The 20,923-nt window shown below is 42.5% G+C and overlaps 1 protein-coding gene across 2 annotated transcripts in view; it reads right to left on the minus strand.

The window, feature by feature from the left end:
• The window catches only part of TINAG (tubulointerstitial nephritis antigen), a 251,607-nt gene that overhangs the window by 123,219 nt on the left and 107,465 nt on the right, over window positions 1–20,923 (minus strand). For both annotated transcript variants that reach the window (XM_075338453.1, XM_075338455.1), the window contains exons 3-6: window positions 17,270–17,359; window positions 16,588–16,702; window positions 10,141–10,264; window positions 6,286–6,436 (exon numbers count right to left, since the gene is read on the minus strand). In XM_075338453.1, the coding sequence (XP_075194568.1) occupies window positions 6,286–6,436; window positions 10,141–10,264; window positions 16,588–16,702; window positions 17,270–17,359 (480 nt within the window). The remainder of the gene's footprint in view (window positions 1–6,285; window positions 6,437–10,140; window positions 10,265–16,587; window positions 16,703–17,269; window positions 17,360–20,923) is intronic.

Here is a 20,923-nt window from a genome sequence, read left to right on the forward strand (position 1 = left end):
CCACACTCTACAGCTCCGGAATGTCATGCTCTTCAGCCTCCTCCTCCTCCTGCGCATCCTCATCCACTGTGCCCTCCACACCAGTCACAAGCTGGAAGCACTGCAGCACTGCCTCAGCGAAGCGGCAACAGGCTGTGCTGAAGCTAATCTGCATAGGTGACAAACCCCACAATGCAGAAGAGCTGTGGACAGCTCTGAAACAGCAGGCAGATCACTGGCTCACACCTCTGAACCTAAAGCCAGGAAAGGTCGTGTGTGACAATGGCCGGAACCTGGTGGCGGCTTTGAGGCGAGGCCAGCTGACACGTGTTCCATGCGTGGCCCATGTGCTCAACCTCATGGTTCAGCGGTTTATAAAGTCATACCCAGAGCTGTCTGATCTGCTGGTAAAAGTTCGCCGCCTGTCTGCACATTTTCGAAAGTCATCTACTGCTTCAGCCGGCCTTGCTGGCTTTCAGCGCCGTTTGCATCTTCCGGCTCACAGACTGGTGTGTGATGTCCCCACGCGTTGGAATTCAACTCTGCACATGTTGGTCAGGATATGTGAGCAGAAGAGGGCAGTTGTTGAGTACCTGCATCACCTAAGCCGTCGGGAAATGGGTCAAACTCCACACATAACACCTGAGGAGTGGAGATGGATGTCAGACCTATGTACCATCCTCCAAAACTTTGAGGACTCCACCAAGATGGTGAGTGGTGATGACGCCATTATTAGCGTCACCATACCGCTACTCTGCCTTCTAAAACGGTCTCTGCTGAAAAACAAACATGATGCATTGCAGGCGGAGCGCGATGAGTTGCAGCAAGAAACAGTAGTGGGTGTGGGTGATAACACACAGCCCAGCCTCGTCTCATCACAACGTGCAGTGGAGGACTATGACGAGGAGGAGGATGAAGACATGGAGCAACTCTCCGGCCAAATTGAGGATATGACATGCACACCAGTCATATCCTCGGTTCAGCGTGGCTGGCCAGAGGACAGGGTAGATGAGGAGGAGGAGGAGGAGGAGGAGGAGGACAGCATGTTCAGTCATCTTGTTGGTCAGGCTACTGAAGTCCTGGCTGTTAAGAGTCTGGCGCACATGGCTGACTTTATGGTAAGCTGCCTGTCTCGTGACCCTCGCGTTAAGAACATCTTGGCCGACAATCATTACTGGTTGGTAACACTGTTAGACCCACGCTACAAGGAGAACTTTTTGTCTCTTATTCCCGTGGAGGAGAGGTCAACCAAAATGCAGCAGTTCCGGAAGGCCATACTCACGGAAGTAGGCAAAGCATTCCCCTCACAAAACGCTAGCGGCATAGGTCAGGAATCAGTGGACAACCGAGGCGTACAGCCAAGAGAGGCACAAGTCCAATCCGACAGGGGTAGGGGAACAGTCTTTAAGATGTGGGACAGTTTTCTCAGCCCCTCACGTACCACAGCCCCTGAGGTGCGGGGTAGTGCCACAAGAAATCCTAAGTTTGCCCAGATGCTGAAGGAGTACCTTGCAGATCGAACAACTGTACTCCGACATTCCTCTGTGCCTTACAATTATTGGGTATCCAAGCTGGACACGTGGCATGAATTGGCTCTCTACGCCTTGGAAGTCCTGGCCTGCCCTGCTGCTAGCGTTTTGTCAGAGCGTGTTTTTAGTGCCGCAGGTGGAATCATTACAGATAAACGCACCCGCCTGTCAACTGAAAATGCTGACAGGCTGACTCTGATCAAGATGAACAAGGGTTGGATTGGGCCAGACTTCACCACACCACCAGCAAATGAGAGCGGAATTTAAAGTTTGCCATGTACCTCCACTCATCCATGGGTACACACTTCTGGACTTTGGCTAATCGCTGGACTGCTCCTCCTTCTCCTCATGCGCCACCATGATGATGACTGTTACAAATTGCAATACTTAGGCCTTTGTTTCAGGTATACCCCCAGTGGTAAATTTTTTCGCCCATTCTTTGCAGAATGGACATTACAACGACAGGAGACCCGCTCCTTTGCAATGGGAACAATGTTTTGAGGCCCTCATGCACGTCTCTACCCAGGGACAACGTGGAGCCTCCCAATTTTTGGCTGCCCTGCCTAAGGGCTATACTATAATACACCCACTTCCTTAAAATGGACACTTAATGTTTTGAGGCCCTCATGCACGTCTCTACCCAGGGACAACATGGAGCCTCCCAATTTTTGGCTGCCCTGCCTAAGGGCTATACTATAATACACCCACTTCCTTAAAATGGACACTTAATGATTGAGGCCCTCATGCACGTCTCTACCCAGGGACAACATGGAGCCTCCCAATTTTTGGCTGCCCTGCCTAAGGGCTATACTATAATACACCCACTTCCTTAAAATGGACACTTAATGTTTTGAGGCCCTCATGCACGTCTCTACCCAGGGACAACGTGGAGCCTCCCAATTTTTGGCTGCCCTGCCTAAGGGCTATACTATAATACACCCACTTCCTTAAAATGGACACTTAATGTTTTGAGGCCCTCATGCACGTCTCTACCCAGGGACAACGTGGAGCCTCCCAATTTTTGGCTGCCCTGCCTAAGGGCTATACTATAATACACCCACTTCCTTAAAATGGACACTTAATGTTTTGAGGCCCTCATGCACGTCTCTATCCAGGGACAATGTGGAGCCTCCCAATTTTTGGCTGCCCTGGCAAAGGGCTATACTGAAATAGACCCACTTCCTTACAATGAGCACTTCAGGTTTACAGGCCATCATGCACGTCTCTATCCAGGGACAATGTGGAGCCTCCCAATTTTTGGCTGCCCTGGCAAAGGGCTATACTGAAATAGACCCACTTCCTTACAATGGGCACTTCAGGTTTACAGGCCATCATGCACGTCTCTATCCAGGGACAATGTGGAGCCTCCCAATTTTTGGCTGCCCTGGCAAAGGGCTATACTGAAATAGACCCACTTCCTTACAATGGGCACTTCTGGTTTACAGGCCATCATGCACGTCTCTATCCAGGGACAATGTGGAGCCTCCCAATTTTTGGCTGCCCTGGCAAGGGGGTATACTGAAATAGACCCACTTCCTTACAATGGGCACTTCAGGTTTACAGGCCATCATGCACGTCTCTATCCAGGGACAATGTGGAGCCTCCCAATTTTTGGCTGCCCTGGCAAAGGGCTATACTGAAATAGACCCACTTCCTTACAATGGGCACTTCTGGTTTACAGGCCATCATGCACGTCTCTATCCAGGGACAATGTGGAGCCTCCCAATTTTTGGCTGCCCTGGCAAAGGGCTATACTGAAATAGACCCACTTCCTTACAATGGGCACTTCAGGTTTACAGGCCATCATGCACGTCTCTATCCAGGGACAATGTGGAGCCTCCCAATTTTTGGCTGCCCTGGCAAAGGGCTATACTGAAATAGACCCACTTCCTTACAATGGGCACTTCTGGTTTACAGGCCATCATGCACGTCTCTATCCAGGGACAATGTGGAGCCTCCCAATTTTTGGCTGCCCTGGCAAAGGGCTATACTGAAATAGACCCACTTCCTTACAATGGGCACTTCAGGTTTACAGGCCATCATGCACGTCTCTATCCAGGGACAATGTGGAGCCTCCCAATTTTTGGCTGCCCTGGCAAAGGGCTATACTGAAATAGACCCACTTCCTTACAATGGACACTTCAGGTTTACAGGCCATCATGCACGTCTCTATCCAGGGACAATGTGGAGCCTCCCAATTTTTGGCTGCCCTGGCAAAGGGCTATACTGAAATAGACCCACTTCCTTACAATGGGCACTTCTGGTTTACAGGCCATCATGCACGTCTCTATCCAGGGACAATGTGGAGCCTCCCAATTTTTGGCTGCCCTGGCAAAGGGCTATACTGAAATAGACCCACTTCCTTACAATGGGCACTTCAGGTTTACAGGCCATCATGCACGTCTCTATCCAGGGACAATGTGGAGCCTCCCAATTTTTGGCTGCCCTGGCAAAGGGCTATACTGAAATAGACCCACTTCCTTACAATGGGCACTTCTGGTTTACAGGCCATCATGCACGTCTCTATCCAGGGACAATGTGGAGCCTCCCAATTTTTGGCTGCCCTGGCAAAGGGCTATACTGAAATAGACCCATTTCCTTACAATGGGCACTTCTGGTTTACAGGCCATCATGCACGTCTCTATCCAGGGACAATGTGGAGCCTCCCAATTTTTGGCTGCCCTGGCAAAGGGCTATACTGAAATAGACCCACTTCCTTACAATGGGCACTTCAGGTTTACAGGCCATCATGCACGTCTCTATCCAGGGACAATGTGGAGCCTCCCAATTTTTGGCTGCCCTAGCAAAGGGCTATACTGAAATAGACCCACTTCCTTACAATGGGCACTTCTGGTTTACAGGCCATCATGCACGTCTCTATCCAGGGACAATGTGGAGCCTCCCAATTTTTGGCTGCCCTGGCAAAGGGCTATACTGAAATAGACCCACTTCCTTACAATGGGCACTTCAGGTTTACAGGCCATCATGCACGTCTCTATCCAGGGACAATGTGGAGCCTCCCAATTTTTGGCTGCCCTGGCAAAGGGCTATACTGAAATAGACCCACTTCCTTACAATGGGCACTTCTGGTTTACAGGCCATCATGCACGTCTCTATCCAGGGACAATGTGGAGCCTCCCAATTTTTGGCTGCCCTGGCAAAGGGCTATACTGAAATAGACCCATTTCCTTACAATGGGCACTTCTGGTTTACAGGCCATCATGCACGTCTCTATCCAGGGACAATGTGGAGCCTCCCAATTTTTGGCTGCCCTGGCAAAGGGCTATACTGAAATAGACCCACTTCCTTACAATGGGCACTTCAGGTTTACAGGCCATCATGCACGTCTCTATCCAGGGACAATGTGGAGCCTCCCAATTTTTGGCTGCCCTGGCAAAGGGCTATACTGAAATAGACCCACTTCCTTACAATGGGCACTTCTGGTTTACAGGCCATCATGCAAGTCTCTATCCAGGGACAATGTGGAGCCTCCCAATTTTTGGCTGCCCTGGCAAAGGGCTATACTGAAATAGACCCACTTCCTTACAATGGGCACTTCAGGTTTACAGGCCATCATGCACGTCTCTATCCAGGGACAATGTGGAGCCTCCCAATTTTTGGCTGCCCTGCCTAAGGGCTATACTATATAATACACCCACTTCCTGACAATGGACACTTAATGTTTTGAGGCCCTCATGCACGTCTCTATCCAGGGACAACGTGGAGCCTCCCAATTTTTGGCTGCCCTGCCTAAGGGCTATACTACAATAGACCCACGTCCTTCCAATGGGCACTTCAGGTTTACAGGCCCTCATGCACGTCTGTATGCAGGGGCATTGGTGAACCTCACAATTTTGGACTGCCCTGGCAAAGGAAAATACTACAAAGACTCACTTCCTCAAAATGGGCACATTAGACTCAAGAGGCCTTCATGTACGTCTCTTCTCAGGGACATCGGAGTGCCACACAATGTTTTCACGTAAAATCTTTCATGTATTAATCTCAAAAAGTAACATACACCAGCTCTATCTCACTATTGGGTATGTGCCCTTAACATTTCTGCCATGAAAAATCATTTTGGGGTCATTTTGGAAGGTTTTCTGGTGAGTCCGTAAAAATGGCGTGAAACGCGGACAAAATTGTTCACAGCTGTGACTTTTGAGTGATAAATGCTTCAAGGGGTCTTCCCCATGCTGTTGCCATGTCATTTGAGCACTCTTCTGAGACTTTTGTGACATTTTTAGGGTTTCTCCATGCTGCCGGGGGGTCATTTCACAAAAATACTCGGGTCTCCCATAGGATAACATTGGGCTCGTTGCTCGGGCCGAGTACACGAGTATCTTGGGAGGCTCGGCCCGAGATTCGAGCACCCGAGCATTTTAGTACTCGCTCATCACTACTTATTACCTCACACATAAGATTCTTATACTAACAATTTATTTTGTTTCTATAGCAACCACTCGCAGCTGCTATTAATAACCTATAGCTCACAGCTCTATTCACTTTAATGGAGGCAGGTTTTTTGAAGAGTAACTGTAAAGCGCAGGGTTAAATTTTCCCATCAAAACATAGTCTATGACATTTCCTGAGTCATATGGAGTGACTGTGCAAAATTTTGTGATTGTAAATGCAAAGGTGTAGATTTGTTTAGCGGACATACATACACACATGCACACACATACACTCAGCTTTATATATTAGATATATTTATATATATTTTTGGTAAGCATAACCACCAAAACACATGAATATATGTCAAAATTTCCCAAATATTTACCCACGTTTTCTCAGGAACCACCAGGCACTATCTATGTGTCCTCCTCTACATCCATACTGATTATGAACATTACACGAGATTAAATCCTGAGGAGACAGATTTGAAGTGTAGCGCCCATGAGAGTGTATTGCAACTCGATCAGCCGCAACACCTGAAATTAAGACATGGCATGTTAAAACAATGAAAGTATCATTTCTCATAGACTCTTTTAGAAGATTCCAATGCTAACTAATAAATGTAGAATTCAATTCAAATAAACATATTTGGAGCAAAAATTTAAAGACTGCTATACCAAAGAAAAACATAATGGGGCAGAATTATCAAGCTGAATTGGCCAGAATTCTGGTATAATTTGGATCAAAGAACTATCTTACATGACTTTCACCAAATGTATGTGTTTTACAAAATATCAGGGGCTTGTCTATTAACCCCTTAACGACCGCGGGCCGTAAAATTACGTCCTAGTGGTCATAACGTTACTGCCCGCGGTCTGCTGGCAGCAGCATGCTGCGATCGGCGCACATCTCAGCTGATTTTCACAGCTGAGATGTGTGCCTGCTAGGCACGAGCAGAATCATTATCTGCTCGTGCCGTTTAACCCCTGTAATGGCGCTGTCAATATGTGACAGCACCATTATCAACGCGATCGCGGTAAAGTTTTACTTACCGCCCGATACCGGAAGTCACGTGACATGATCATGTGACTTCCGATGATTGTCATGGTAGCACAGGGTCATGTGATGACTCCTGTGCTAGACATGAACTACTTTCACTTTCGCTTTCCACGGAGCAGAGGGAAGCAGAAAGTGCACGTATCTGCTGTTTACAGCTGTGTAGCTGTGATCAGCAGATAGTGCAGAGCGATCGGATTGCTGATCGCAATAGCCCCCTAGGGGGACTAGTAAAATAAAAAAAAAGTAAAAAAAAAGTTTTAAAAAATTAAAAAAAAACAAAAAAACATAAAAGTTCAAATCACCCCCCTTTCGCCCCATTGAAAATTAAAGGGTTAAAAAAATGAAAAGTATGCACACATTTGGTATCGTCGCGTTCAGAAACGCCCGATCTATCAAAATATAAAATCAATTAATCTGATTAGTAAACGGCGTAGCGGACAAAAAATTCCAAACGCCAAATGACTTTTTTTGTCGACACAACTTTTGCGCAAAATGCAATAACAGGCGATCAAAACATAGCATCTGCACAAAAATTGTACTGTTAAAAACGTCAGCTCGAGTCGCAAAAAATAAGCCATCACTAAGCTGCAGATCCCAAAAAATGAGAACGCTACAGGTCACGGAATATGGCGTAAAACGTGCGCCACTTTTTTCAGACAAACTTCCGATTTTTTTTAACCCCTTATATAAAAGTAAACCTATACATGTTTGGTGTCTACGAACTCGCACTGACCTGAGGCATCACACCCATACATCAATTTTACCATACAGTGAACACAGTGAATAAAATATCTCAAAAACAAAAGTGCTATCGCACTTTTTTTGCAATTTTTCTGCATTTGAAATTTTTTTGCCATTTTCCAGTGCATTATATGGTAAAACCTATGGTTTCATTGAAAAGTACAGCTCATTTCGCAAAAAATGAGCCCTCACATGACTATATTGACAGAAAAATAAAAAAGTTACGTCTCTTAGAAAAAGTATGGCGAAAAAAAAAAACGGAAAGCGAAAAATCGCCCGGTCATGAAGGGGTTAAGGAAAAAGTGGGGTGCGGTGTGGCCAAATGAGGATTAGTCTGAGGGTACTCTCATATTTGTGTATATATTGGATGAGTGCTATCCAACGTTTTCTCGGAGAGCACTCACTCAAATGTTATACTACGGGGCAGTGCTGATCAGTGTTTTTTTTCTCATGCCAACTTGGTATATTTTTAGTTAGTAAAGTTTGTAATTGGATCAAAAACTATCAAAGAGCGCAGTCAGAGTTTTGATGAATTTCTTCCATTCTGAGTGATTCTTGGTTATAAATGGTGAGTCCATTATTATTCAAATTATTTATTAATGATATAGAAGATGAGATTACTAGTTTTGTTTCTATTTTTGAACATTACACTATAATAGTGTAGTATAGTACATTTTAAGGAGAATGTTTATAAGTTACAGGCTGTCTAGTACAAACTGAGTTTTTGGGCATTGATTTGGGAAATGAGTTTCAATGTGGAGAAATCTAATGTTATACACATGGGCACTAATAATGTGCTGTCTGGGAGTAAAACTAGGAGAGTCACTTGTAGAGGGATCTTGGTTATGAGGAAAAATTAAAAGAATTACATTTATTTAGTCTTGAGAATAGATGCCTAAAGAGGGACATGATTTAGTTATACAAGTATATAAATGGCCCATAAAAAAAGCATGGTCAAAAGCTGTTTCATGTATAACACCTTCAAAAATAAAAGGGCACTCCTTCTAACTAGAGAAAGACAGGTGTAATTTCCAGAGGAAACAAGTCTTCTTTACCACAATACCTATTAATCTGTGGAATAGTCTACCTAAAGAGTTGCTCACAATGGAAGCCATTGATGGTTTTAAAAAAGAGTTTTGATGTTTCTGTAGAAGAAAGTAGTATAAATAATTTTGTAAATGTGCTTCTCTGACTGTCTTGACTAGTGGGTTGAAAATTGAGATGAGGTAGGAAAGATTAACTTTTGTGTGGACTGGATCATGCGTTATGTCTAGACATATGCCCCATTTCTTTTACCGTTTCTAATCCAGCAGTTAAACTGGAGATTTGTTTTTGATTCATTTACCATTTTCCCAACTTATTGTCTAGCATTGTGCATTTCTCTGAGGCGAAGAATTATTAAAGATCGTGGTCTAAAATTTTAATATCTAAGGGACTGTGCACAGGATCAGGACTCACTACATCCTGGACGCAGCAGGTCCTGACCTGTGGGGCTGCGAGACTCCTCTGCAGGAGAATGCAGGAGACGACAGCTGCCTTTGCCTATGAACAGGGTTCAGTGCGGTGCAGTCTCTCGCTTGTGTTCTCCCTAAGGAAGACATTTGTTACTCTGTAGCAAACAGTTGACATGCTGCAGCTCGGAAAGTCGCACTGCAGGTCAGTGTTTGCTGCGGAAAAAACAAGCACAGTGGGCATGGGATTTCTAGAAATCCCATCCACTATGCTGGTACTGTATATCGCAGTGTTTTGTATGAAGCTGAAGCATGCACCACACAGGAATGGAGACACCAGTTTACAAGGCCTACATTAATGGGCCTGACTGCACCCTGTATATAGATATAGGTGCAAATATATATATATATATATATATATATATATATATATATATATAAAAGTTGATATTTTGTCCAAAATATGGAAAAATCCTGTGTGGTCCACTTATATATCGTATAATGCTGGGCAACCTACCTAATAGTATGGGCGTCACCAATAGGCTGTAAGCCTTTCTTGCCATTTGCATGCAACTGCTTCAATCTGAGATCTTGTCTCGATGACTTATCTACTATGAAATTTAAAAATGTAAGAAGACTAACTTAAGACAAGGCAAGTCACTGAGTCTGCATTACAAAACGCTTTTTGCATATTTCCAAGTATCCTACCTCAGGGACCTAAGAATATTGTTTTTTCCAAGGATAAACTTTATCTGCCTCCTTATTTCTTTTTTGTATCTATTTATTTTCAAAGCAAACTGTACATTTTGTTTCTCTAAAAATAATTTTTCAAATTAAATTATTAAAAAGTAATCATTAGCTAACATTTCTAACCTTTTTAGATAAGCATTTTGTGGCTTCTATTCTGGATTTTCTTATTCATGGGTGGAAATTTAGATTTAGCAATAATGACAAATATATAGCATGAAATAAAGAATATGATACATTACTTGCAGTAGAAAATGCCCATGATGCGGCACAATTTTTTTGATCCAAAGGTCTGTGGATATAGTTAGGCCATTTATATGAAGCTATGAAAAACAGTGGGAATTCTTCAGATGATGAAACGCGATGCTAAATAGAAAGAAAATAAGTCTAATAAATAAAAATATTATTGATTAAAATGTATGTATGAGGAAAGATCTGTATATAATGCACTGTAATTGGAATTAGTGCTTAAAATATAATGCCAAGCTAAATATTGTCTTTTAAATCATGCAGTGGAAATATTACTATGATTCATTAGGATTTTAGTTTTGTTTTAAAGAATCTTTTATATTATAATAATACATTTACAACTGTTGGAATAGAAATATCAGACTGAAGATTTTTCTAATTCTGTACATATCCAGTATACATTTCCCATCACAGATTTCTAGTATTGTTCCCCGGTGCTAGAACTGTACCAAGTATTCTAGAAGAGAGATCAGTAAAGACTTTGCCTAGAATCATTTGACGACGAAAGGTTGGAAAAATGAAACATTTCCTTTGACATTGTTTCCACTTTTTAAAAATTGAAAAATTGCTTAAAAGTAGGGGGAAAGCAGTAAAAAAACAAAAAGGATTCACCAGCATATTTAGGTATTGATGATGAATCTAGCATTCAGGCTATTTCACATGTTTTAAAATGGAGCCTGTCAGAAAGAAATATGCTATATATGCCTTCAGATATGGGGTTAATCTGCAGGTTAATAGCATTCTGAACCTGCCTGACGCTTGCACATTGAACCACTGTCAGGAGAAAAGGAACTTTAATCCTCCTGGCAGTTTTCCAGTTTCAGTCTTGAAGGCAGAGCTGGCATGGGTTCAGTCATTGCTCTGTATCTGGAGAGCAGTAGTTATAATCACACCAACTGCACTGACTGAAAGCTTCCTCTAATGCAGAGCAGCTGTCAGTCAGTGCAGGGGATGGTTACAGCCACCATTCTCCATACACAGAGCAATGACTGAACCCATTTTGGCACCGCCTCCGTGAATGAAACTGGAACACTGCAGGGAGGATTAAACAACACAATCTAATATATGGGACATTAAAGCCTGAATTTAAGTATTTGTCTTAGCTGTTTTAATGACTTGCTTATAAGGAAATTATTATGAGAAATGTACCTAATTAACTACAGCCATTAACTTAAGTCACTGAACTTTGAGTGTCTTCTGTCTCAGAACATTTACACACTGAAGAGACTTCAATCAAGGGACAATGGTTGTGATTACAGCAGAGACACTGATTGCAGGCTTGACCTGTGGTGCCGCTCAACTCAGATGGCAAAACCCGAACAATGTGCTGCATTGCTCTAATTTAATTTTATTTCTTTGTTCCTCAAGCATTTTGTTTACACAAAAGTTTGCTTAAAGTTGCTATAATGCTTTAATGAAATACCTTAAGTATAACCGTTGTTTTAATTGTTATTTAATAAATCAATAGTACACATAAAAATAAGCAACTTTGCAATATATATTATAAGACAAATCTGCTTTTTTCTCTGTCTGAACTGATCAGTCATTATCAAAATTCTTAATTCTGAAGTAAAATATATATATTCAGTGAAGACTTTCCCATTAATGAGATAAGAAATGGCAGCCTACTGATGTGATTTTATGATTAGGGAGAATGGAGGAGCTAGAGATAGAGGAAGAGCTAAAGGCAAAGAGAGGAGCTAGATGCAGAGGAAGGAGCTAAAGATAAAGAGGAGCTAGAGGCAGAGGAAGGAGCTAAAGACAAATGGAGGAGCTAGAGGCAGAGGAAGGAGCTAAAGACAAAGGGAGGAGCAAGAGGCAGAGGAAGGAGCTAAAGACAAATGGAGGAGCTAGAGGCAGAGGAAGGAGCTAAAGACAAAGGGAGGAGCTAGAGGCAGAGGAAGGAGCTAAAGACAAAGGGAGGAGCTAGAGCCAGAGGAAGGAGCTAAAGACAAATGGAGGAGCAAGAGGCAGAGGAAGGAGCTAAAGACAAATGGAGGAGCTAAAGGCAGAGGAAGGAGCTAAAGACAAAGGGAGGAGCAAGAGGCAAAGGAAGGAGCTAAAGACAAAGGGAGGAGCTAGAGGCAGAAGACGGAACTAAAGACAAAGGGAGGAGCTAGAGGCAGAGGAAGGAGCTAAAGACAAAGGGAGGAGCTAGTTGCAGAGGGAGGAGGTAGAGGCAGAGTTCTGCCCCCTCTACCATCTTATATGCACATAGAATCTCATCAGTAACAACTGCCATCTCCTATCTTAGTAATGGGAAAGTCTTCACTGAATATAGATTTTCCCTCACAATTGTGAATTTAGATAATGATTAAAATGATGACTCCACTTTAAATTTCTCATGACTAGACATGAGCGAACCTGAGGTTCGATGTTTGGAGTTTGGGTTCCGAAATCAACTATCAAAAAATAAAATTCGGGTTTGAAGTTCAAGTTAGTGATGAGTGCAAACCACTCAAGCATAAAGCGCTATACTTGGGTATAAGTGATCCTCAGCTCTGTGTGAGCCCCTTACAGTGTTTGAATGGCTCGCACTTGGGGCAAAATCAGCATGATCAGATGTAGTGTGCAAACACAAAACAAAAATTGAAAATCTCCGCCCACTCTCCCTCAGGAGTATTCTGCTTATGGCTGGCAGCATGTGGGTGGAGCCACAACTTGCCCAATTACAGACTTCCATTGAGGTTCAAATCAAGTCAGAGTCACAAACTGAATTTTTTTAAGACTTGACTGTACCTAGCAAACCGAAATTCCAAAGGTTCACTTATTTTTACTCCTGTCAGGTTCCCTTTATTGCAGTAATTATTAATTTCATGCCTTTCACCTTTGAATTTAGTACTTTTCTATTTACTGTAAAATCTTTTCAAGTATGAACAGAATAGGTGCAATACCAATTATATTTGTTTTGTATACTAAATAAATGAATTAATGGCTTGTGTAACATGGCGAAGGGTATGTATCACGAGAGTGGTGTAGTCCTGGATATCTTCTTCAGGGTACCACAAGGCTTATTAGGGTGTTCCATGGGAAGGTTTTACGAATAGCTAGAGAGATGGGCGGGTCTGGCTATTCACATACCTCCGCCAATGGGCGTGTCTCTTTTTTTCTAAAATGGAGACTGTTGTTTGGCACATGGCAGAGTGTGTGAAGAGCAGCCAGTGTGAGAGGTTCTCTACACTGACAGAGTCTGTGTGAGGAGATGGGAATCTTTCCTGTGGGATCTTGGTGAGATATCGTTCGTGGGCGAACCCTGCAGAGATATATGTGTAGACATTTGGTGTTCTGTTGGGACTTTATGCTGGAAAAGGCTGTTTGTTTCTGTGCTGCAGGAGCGATTTATGAAGGAGTAATACATCTGCTGAAGTTTTAAATGAAAAGGGTTCCTGTGGCTACCTGAAGACCACCAAGCGAGTGCGTAACCCCATTATGCAGTGTGTGAACTGTGTGCAACATCACATTTTTTTTTAAAAAATGTTTGAGTTCAGAATTGTCTAACATTTGTCATCAGCGAACATAAACAGATGTCTCATTCCTATTAAAATGAATACACTATATTCATAGCTGAAATAATGTTAGCATATAGGCAGTTTAACACAAAAGAATACATTTTCCTTAAGCTGAAACAGCAAACAATGAAGAATACAATATTACTCATTAACCTGTACAAAAAGAAAAGTTAGGAAAAGTAAGAATATATCAGAGTTTCATTACTCTAAAGGCCCCGTCACACACAGAGATAAATCTTTGGAAGATCTGTGGTTGCAGTGAAATCATGAACATAATGTTCCATTTATACACAGCCACAAACCTGGCACTGATTGTCCACAATTTCACTGCAACCACAGATCTGCCGCAGATTTATCTCTGTGTGTGACATGGCCTTAAGTGTTGAAATGGATGAACAGGAACAAAATGTTGTTTTATGTATTTTACAAAGGAGAATTGAAATGAATAAATCTAAATATTCTGAAGAAGTGATTGTGTTCTTCATGTAAAAGTTCACCAAGTTTCAGTTAGATCTTTAAGTTTACAGTCGAGGTTTTTTTTTCTTTGTAGCATTGTTGCTCCAGTTTGCTTAGAAGTTTGTATTGTAGGAGAATGGCGGTGGCTAGCCTGAACTGTCAATCACTAACATTTTGACAATTGAAAAGAATATAGTACAAACAAGAGGAACAACAACAAAATAAGAGTTTAACACTTTAATTTTCCATTTCCAGTATCTATAAATTTTCTATCCTCAATTCAAAGAGGCCCAAAGCCTTTGGGAAATTCTCTTCATGTCATTTTCCAGACAACATAATGGTTTTGAAGTTGTTGAAATAACTTTGATATAAATTATGAATCACAGTATATTTTGCGCTCTGTATGCCATAAAACAAAGAACTCTCATATATTTCCTTCACAAATAGCTGTGAGGCTCATTGTTCAATAAATATTTCATTGAATTTTTCTTTTCATTTGTTTAGACATTATGTATATTGGTGTCAAAACTAAAATATGTGTTAAATATGAGCTTAATATGAGTGATCAAACATTCATAAATATAATGTAAAGAGCATTGGTCAATGTCAGATAATAATACTGTGTATTGTCATTATTTAATTAAATTATATCCTTTACTCATTCAATATCTTATTTAATTAGTTTCTGGAACATTTAAAAAGTATTATTGAGAAAGGGAGACCTAAAGATTTGTCTTCACAAGCTGACTGTTGGCTTCCCGGATATCCATGTGTAGAGAATGTGTCGTCAGCTTGTGTGTACAGGTCAAGATTTTCTTTTCACTGAGTTGCTTCAGGATTTACTGTTTCTGCATGGAAATCCAGATCCAAGTCAAATAAACCTATATATCACATAATTCCTCTCCCTCTATCATTTGCTACTTTCAGATAGAGCAGCCTAAATCACCTGTCAATCTCTTTTTTTACTTTATAAGTTAATTTCTTGTATCATGGTCATCTTACATTCTCTGTGTCAAAGTTTTTGGGGACCCCATGTCACATGTATACGGACATTCTCAGGATCTGAGTTCTCAATTACCATCTGAGACCTGCACAAGGGAAGGGTTAATCCGTTCCTTGGAGTAGCAGCAGATTTGCTCAGCTGCCTTCAGTGGAGCACTTCTGGGCTGAATTTATTCCCTTTGCTTCTTGGAGACCTTCCTGGTTGTTCAATTCATTTTGGGAGCTAGCCTGGAGCAGAGAGGACATGTGGTTGCTGCTGTGCTATCTGCTGCAATTAGTGCAAGTTAAGTGGTTTTTTTCTACCTCCTTTTGTATACCCTACCCTTACCCTTACTCGGTGGTCATTCCCTGTTGCACGTTATTGGTGTGAATAGGTTTTTGTTACTCATGTTTGTTTCTGTGTTGGTGGGTTGTTGGGCTCTGTCCAGGTCAATCCCCTGGGTGGCGGGGACTTAGTTGTTAGGACTTGGACAGGAGACAGGGCTATGCTGGTGGCTGACTACCTGACTACCTCTAAGGGGTACTTTGCACACTACGACATCGCAGGTGTGATGTCGGTGGGGTCAAATTGAAAGTGACGCACATCCGGCATCCCAGGCGAAATTGTAGTGTGTAAATCCTAGATGATACGATTAACGAGCGCAAAAGCGTCATAATCATATCATTAGTGTAGCATCGGCGTAATCCATAATTATGCTGACGCGACGGTCCAATGTTGTTCCTCGTTCCTGCGGCAGCACACATCGCTGTGTGTGAAGCCGCAGGAGCGAGGAACATCTCCTACCTGCGTCACCGCAGCTCCCGTAGGATATGCGGAAGGAAGGAGGTGGGCGGGATGTTTACATCTCCCTTATCTCCACCCCTCCGCTCCTATTGGCCGCCTGCCGTGTGACGTCGCAGTGACGCAGCACGACCCGCCCCCTTAATAAGGAGGCGGGTCGCCGGCCAGAGCAACATCGCAGGACAGGTGAGTCCATGTGAAGCTGCCGTAGCGATAATGTTTGCTAGGGCAGCTATCACAAGGATATCGCAGCTGCGACGGGGACGGGGACTATCGCGCTCGGCATCGCAGCATCGGCTTGTGATGTCGTAGCGTGCAAAGTACCCCTAAGTCTACCGTCGGGATAAAAGACAGAGCATGGCTCCCCGACTTAAGGTCAGCCTGGTAGTCCCAGTTAGATCTACCCCACATTACATCTACATTAAACCCCACCTCTATGATCCATACCAACCATTAAAAATAGAGTCCTGAGCCCCAGAAGAGCTTCAACTGGGCACTATGTGACTGACAAAGATAGCCAAAGGAGGTACTCAGGTACTGCCATCAGACTAAAAAAATTGCATGAAGTGGAGGGTGCATGAGCAATCACAGCTCCATTCAAACACCTCTAGAACCCATAGTGTGGACCCCTAGTTATTACTCAGGGCTTTAAGAGATTATACATTTATTACTTTTTCATCATCAAAACTTACTGTCATTTCATTCATACTGAGGAGTGAAAAAGATGGGGATTTAGTACCCAAGCGATAATCAAATCCTTCCTTTAAAGTCATGCCCCAAAATTGGCTGTAGTTGTCTGCTTTCCACCTGCAAATAAAGAAATGTCATTGAATTACTTTCTATTATGTTATGCTAACATATTCTGAAGAAATATCTTATAAAAAAGGGCTATTTTACATACTTCCCTACTTCAGACAAGGTTAATTTTCCTAGAAAGTCAATAATGCTATCAGTATACTTTTGGATTTTACGAGGATATTGAGATATTGAATGGACGTCATGCTAACAGAGGAAGATCATTCTCATAATTGTATCCAATAGACTGATCAAAGAAAAACTAAAATAATTGTCAATGCTATTTTGCTACTTTTACTTCTTTAGTGTTTAGATGTTTATTTATACTTAATGTTGTCTTGGTAATGATTTAAATGCCCATTAATTATAACTAAACCATTGTTGACCAATATATTTTATATTATTGATTGCCCTGGGTAAGCTATACTGTAGAAAAAGTATGTAGACTGTTAGCATAGTGCTGTTATAAGACTCATTAAAGGCATAAAAAATGACTCCAAACATACACCATTTCCAGCACTTTCATATACTTTACATAAGAAATAGAATTTAAATTGTATGAATTTTTCATTTTCTCACCCAAAGTCTCCTTTATTAATAAAGTTAATCAATTCTGGCTCAACAAGACAGGTATGGTCTGTACATATCCACTGATTCTCATGGCAATAACTGCAAAATAAAACAGATTTAATAAGCTGAACAGGAGAACAACATACATAATAAAGAAAAAATAAACCTCAGCATAGCAGCTATTCTCATACTTAGCATGTCAGATTGTGCAATCAATAACACCCTATGTCAAAAATAAACCACGAGCTATTATCAAGTCTTGACCATTAGGTCACAGCTGTCAATTACTGCAACTGACGTGAATCACGCATGTAATGTGTGGAATTGGTTTTTGTAAGATATGGAGCATTGTGGATACCAAAAGATCATTGTGACTGTCAACGATGTATTATGATGTGGTTATTATGAGCGAATTATGGGATACATAGGGACCATTGAGATAGGATGGTGGCTTTCTGACTGGTATTATGGGCACTGTAGAATGCGGGCATTGTGGTTGCATAAATATTATTTTTCATGGCAGACTGTAGCTGTCATGGGGGCATTGTGGCTTTATAGAAGTATTGTGATTGTCATTATGACCTCATAGTCGTCACTGAAACCGTCATGGAGTATTATGTTTGTCATAGATGTTTTATTTAATGGGGACATTGCTATTGTCAATATAAGATTGTGATGGCATTAGGAAAATAATGTCTGTCATACAGCCAATCTGTTTGATAGAGCTATGTGGTGTAAAAGTGAGGTGCTTATGCAGTAAACTTTTCAGAGGCACATGATAATTAAAGTATTCAACTATGGTCTAGATCTAATTGAAAAAAATTGAAAATTAACTGTAATTAGGAAAAATATCTGAGTTTTCACGCTCCACTAATGAGCCAAACAATACACGGTGAGACAGAAGGAAAGGGGTATACTGCCAATAGATACAAACAGGATGGGTAATCTATGACACTTACCCTATGCAACTCTGAACTCCCTGACATCCCTAGATGGACTTTTTCACCCCGTGAAGTGATCGAATTCTTACCCCTTAACTTATCCTAACAACAGCCCTGACTAGTGCGCCGAACAGAAGAAACACTAGTCCTGTTCTATAATAAAGACACAATGGGGATTAGAAAGACAGGGATAAAACAAACTTCCAGGCAGCTATCTCCAGAAAAAAGTCCAAGCGTTCTTTCATTCCATGGCTCATACCTCCACACAAATACCAAGGTATAGCAGGCGGCTTTCATTGGCAATTACCCAAGCTAAAAGGTGAGTGATGGATAAAACAGAACAGCTGAGATAAGCCAGGATAAAAGGCTTAAAAGACAAAAGAACAGCTGTAACTTTTGCAGCACTAGCACAAAGGAAATCTTCATGGCCATACTCCGGAACACCCTGTCACAACATATCAGACTCTCGCCTACCTTGACAAGCTTCAAAATGAACCTGAAGACCCACCTCTTCTCACAAGCCTACAACCTGCCATAACCCTCTATCTGATACATCACCCTACGACCAGCCTACCCTCACCTACTGTATCCTCACTAGTGATGAGCGAGCATGCTTGTAACTACTCGGTACTCGCACGAGTATCGCTGTACTCGGGCTGCTCGGTGGGGACCGAGTAATCTCGCGATACTCGTGCTATACTCGTGGTCTTCATTTCTGCATGTTGGCGCTCTTTTGAGAGCCAGCCCTCATGCAGGGATTGGCTGGCAGACCACTGCAATGCCACAGCCCTGTTAGTTGTGGAATTGCAGTGATTGGCCGGCCTGCACAGCGTGACCGAGCCTTTATACCGGCCGGCGCGCTGTGCTCTGCTCACAGCTATCCAGACAGTCAGTGCAGGGAGAGTGTCGCTGATTCAGGGAAAGCTTTGCGGCCCTTTATAGCTTTTTCAGTTGCAGGGCTGCAAACAGTGTGACCAAAAGTCCTTCTCAGGACTATTCTAGTTGTATACAGGCAGGCAGGGTATAGCCAGGTCGGAGTACAGTAGCAGAGTCCTTCTCAGGACTATTGTTGCTATATACAGGCAGGGTATAGCCAGGTCGGAATACAGGCTAGTGACCAGAAGAGTCCTTGTCAGGACTATTGTAGCAGTATACAGGCAGGCAGGCAGGCAGGCAGGGTATATAGCCATTCCTAGTGGTGACCGTATACCAGCCTTCATCATATCTGGGGCTGGTGTACACAGTCTAAAACAGTCCAGATAGTGTCAGACTTCTCAGTAATTGTCGCTCCTAAAAACCAGTTAGGTTCTTATTGCGTCCGTGCTTGCATTTAAAAACAGCACGTGTGTGGCAGTCGGTGGCAGGGTACAGGTGCGCGTTTTGCACAAACTATTATATAACGCACAAGTCTAGTGTATAATACACGTCAGTCAGCAGTGTCTGATAGTGTCAGACTTCTCAGTAATTGTCGCTCCTAAAAACCAGTTAGGTTCTTATTGCGTCCGTGCTTGCATTTAAAAACAGCACGTGTGTGTCTGTCGGTGGCAGCGTACAGGTGCGCGTTTTGCACAAACTATTATATAACGCACAAGTCTAGTGTATAATACACGTCAGTCAGCAGTGTCTGATAGTGTCAGACTTCTCAGTAATTGTCGCTCCTAAAAACCAGTTAGGTTCTTATTGCGTCCGTGCTTGCATTTAAAAACAGCACGTGTGTGGCAGTCGGTGGCAGCGTACAGGTGCGCGTTTTGCACAAACTATTATATAACGCACAAGTCTAGTGTATAATACACGTCAGTCAGCAGTGTCTGATAGTGTCAGACTTCTCAGTAATTGTCGCTCCTAAAAACCAGTTAGGTTCTTATTGCGTCCGTGCTTGCATTTAAAAACAGCACGTGTGTGTCTGTCGGTGGCAGCGTACAGGTGCGCGTTTTGCACAAACTATTATATAACGCACAAGTCTAGTGTATAATACACGTCAGTCAGCAGTGTCTGATAGTGTCAGACTTCTCAGTAATTGTCGCTCCTAAAAACCAGTTAGGTTCTTATTGCATCCGTGCTTGCATTTAAAAACAGCACGTGTGTGGCAGTCGGTGGCAGCGTACAGGTGCGCGTTTTGCACAAACTATTATATAACGCACAAGTCTAGTGTATAATACACGTCAGTCAGCAGTGTCTGATAGTGTCAGACTTCTCAGTAATTGTCGCTCCTAAAAACCAGTTAGGTTCTTATTGCGTCCGTGCTTGCATTTAAAAACAGCACGTGTGTGTCTGTCGGTGGCAGCGTACAGGTGCGCGTTTTGCACAAACTATTATATAACGCACAAGTCTAGTGTATAATACACGTCAGTCAGCAGTGTCTGATAGTGTCAGACTTCTCAGTAATTGTCGCTCCTAAAAACCAGTTAGGTTCTTATTGCGTCCGTGCTTGCATTTAAAAACAGCACGTGTGTGTCTGTCGGTGGCAGCGTACAGGTGCGCGTTTTGCACAAACTATTATATAACGCACAAGTCTAGTGTATAATACACGTCAGTCAGCAGTGTCTGATAGTGTCAGACTTCTCAGTAATTGTCGCTCCTAAAAACCAGTTAGGTTCTTATTGCGTCCGTGCTTGCATTTAAAAACAGCACGTGTGTGTCTGTCGGTGGCAGCGTACAGGTGCGCTTTTTGCACAAACTATTATATAACGCACAAGTCTAGTGTATAATACACATCAGTCAG

The sequence above is a fragment of the Anomaloglossus baeobatrachus genome, chromosome 3 (genome assembly GCF_048569485.1).
Source record: "Anomaloglossus baeobatrachus isolate aAnoBae1 chromosome 3, aAnoBae1.hap1, whole genome shotgun sequence".
In the NCBI taxonomy this organism is placed as follows: domain Eukaryota; kingdom Metazoa; phylum Chordata; class Amphibia; order Anura; family Aromobatidae; genus Anomaloglossus; species Anomaloglossus baeobatrachus.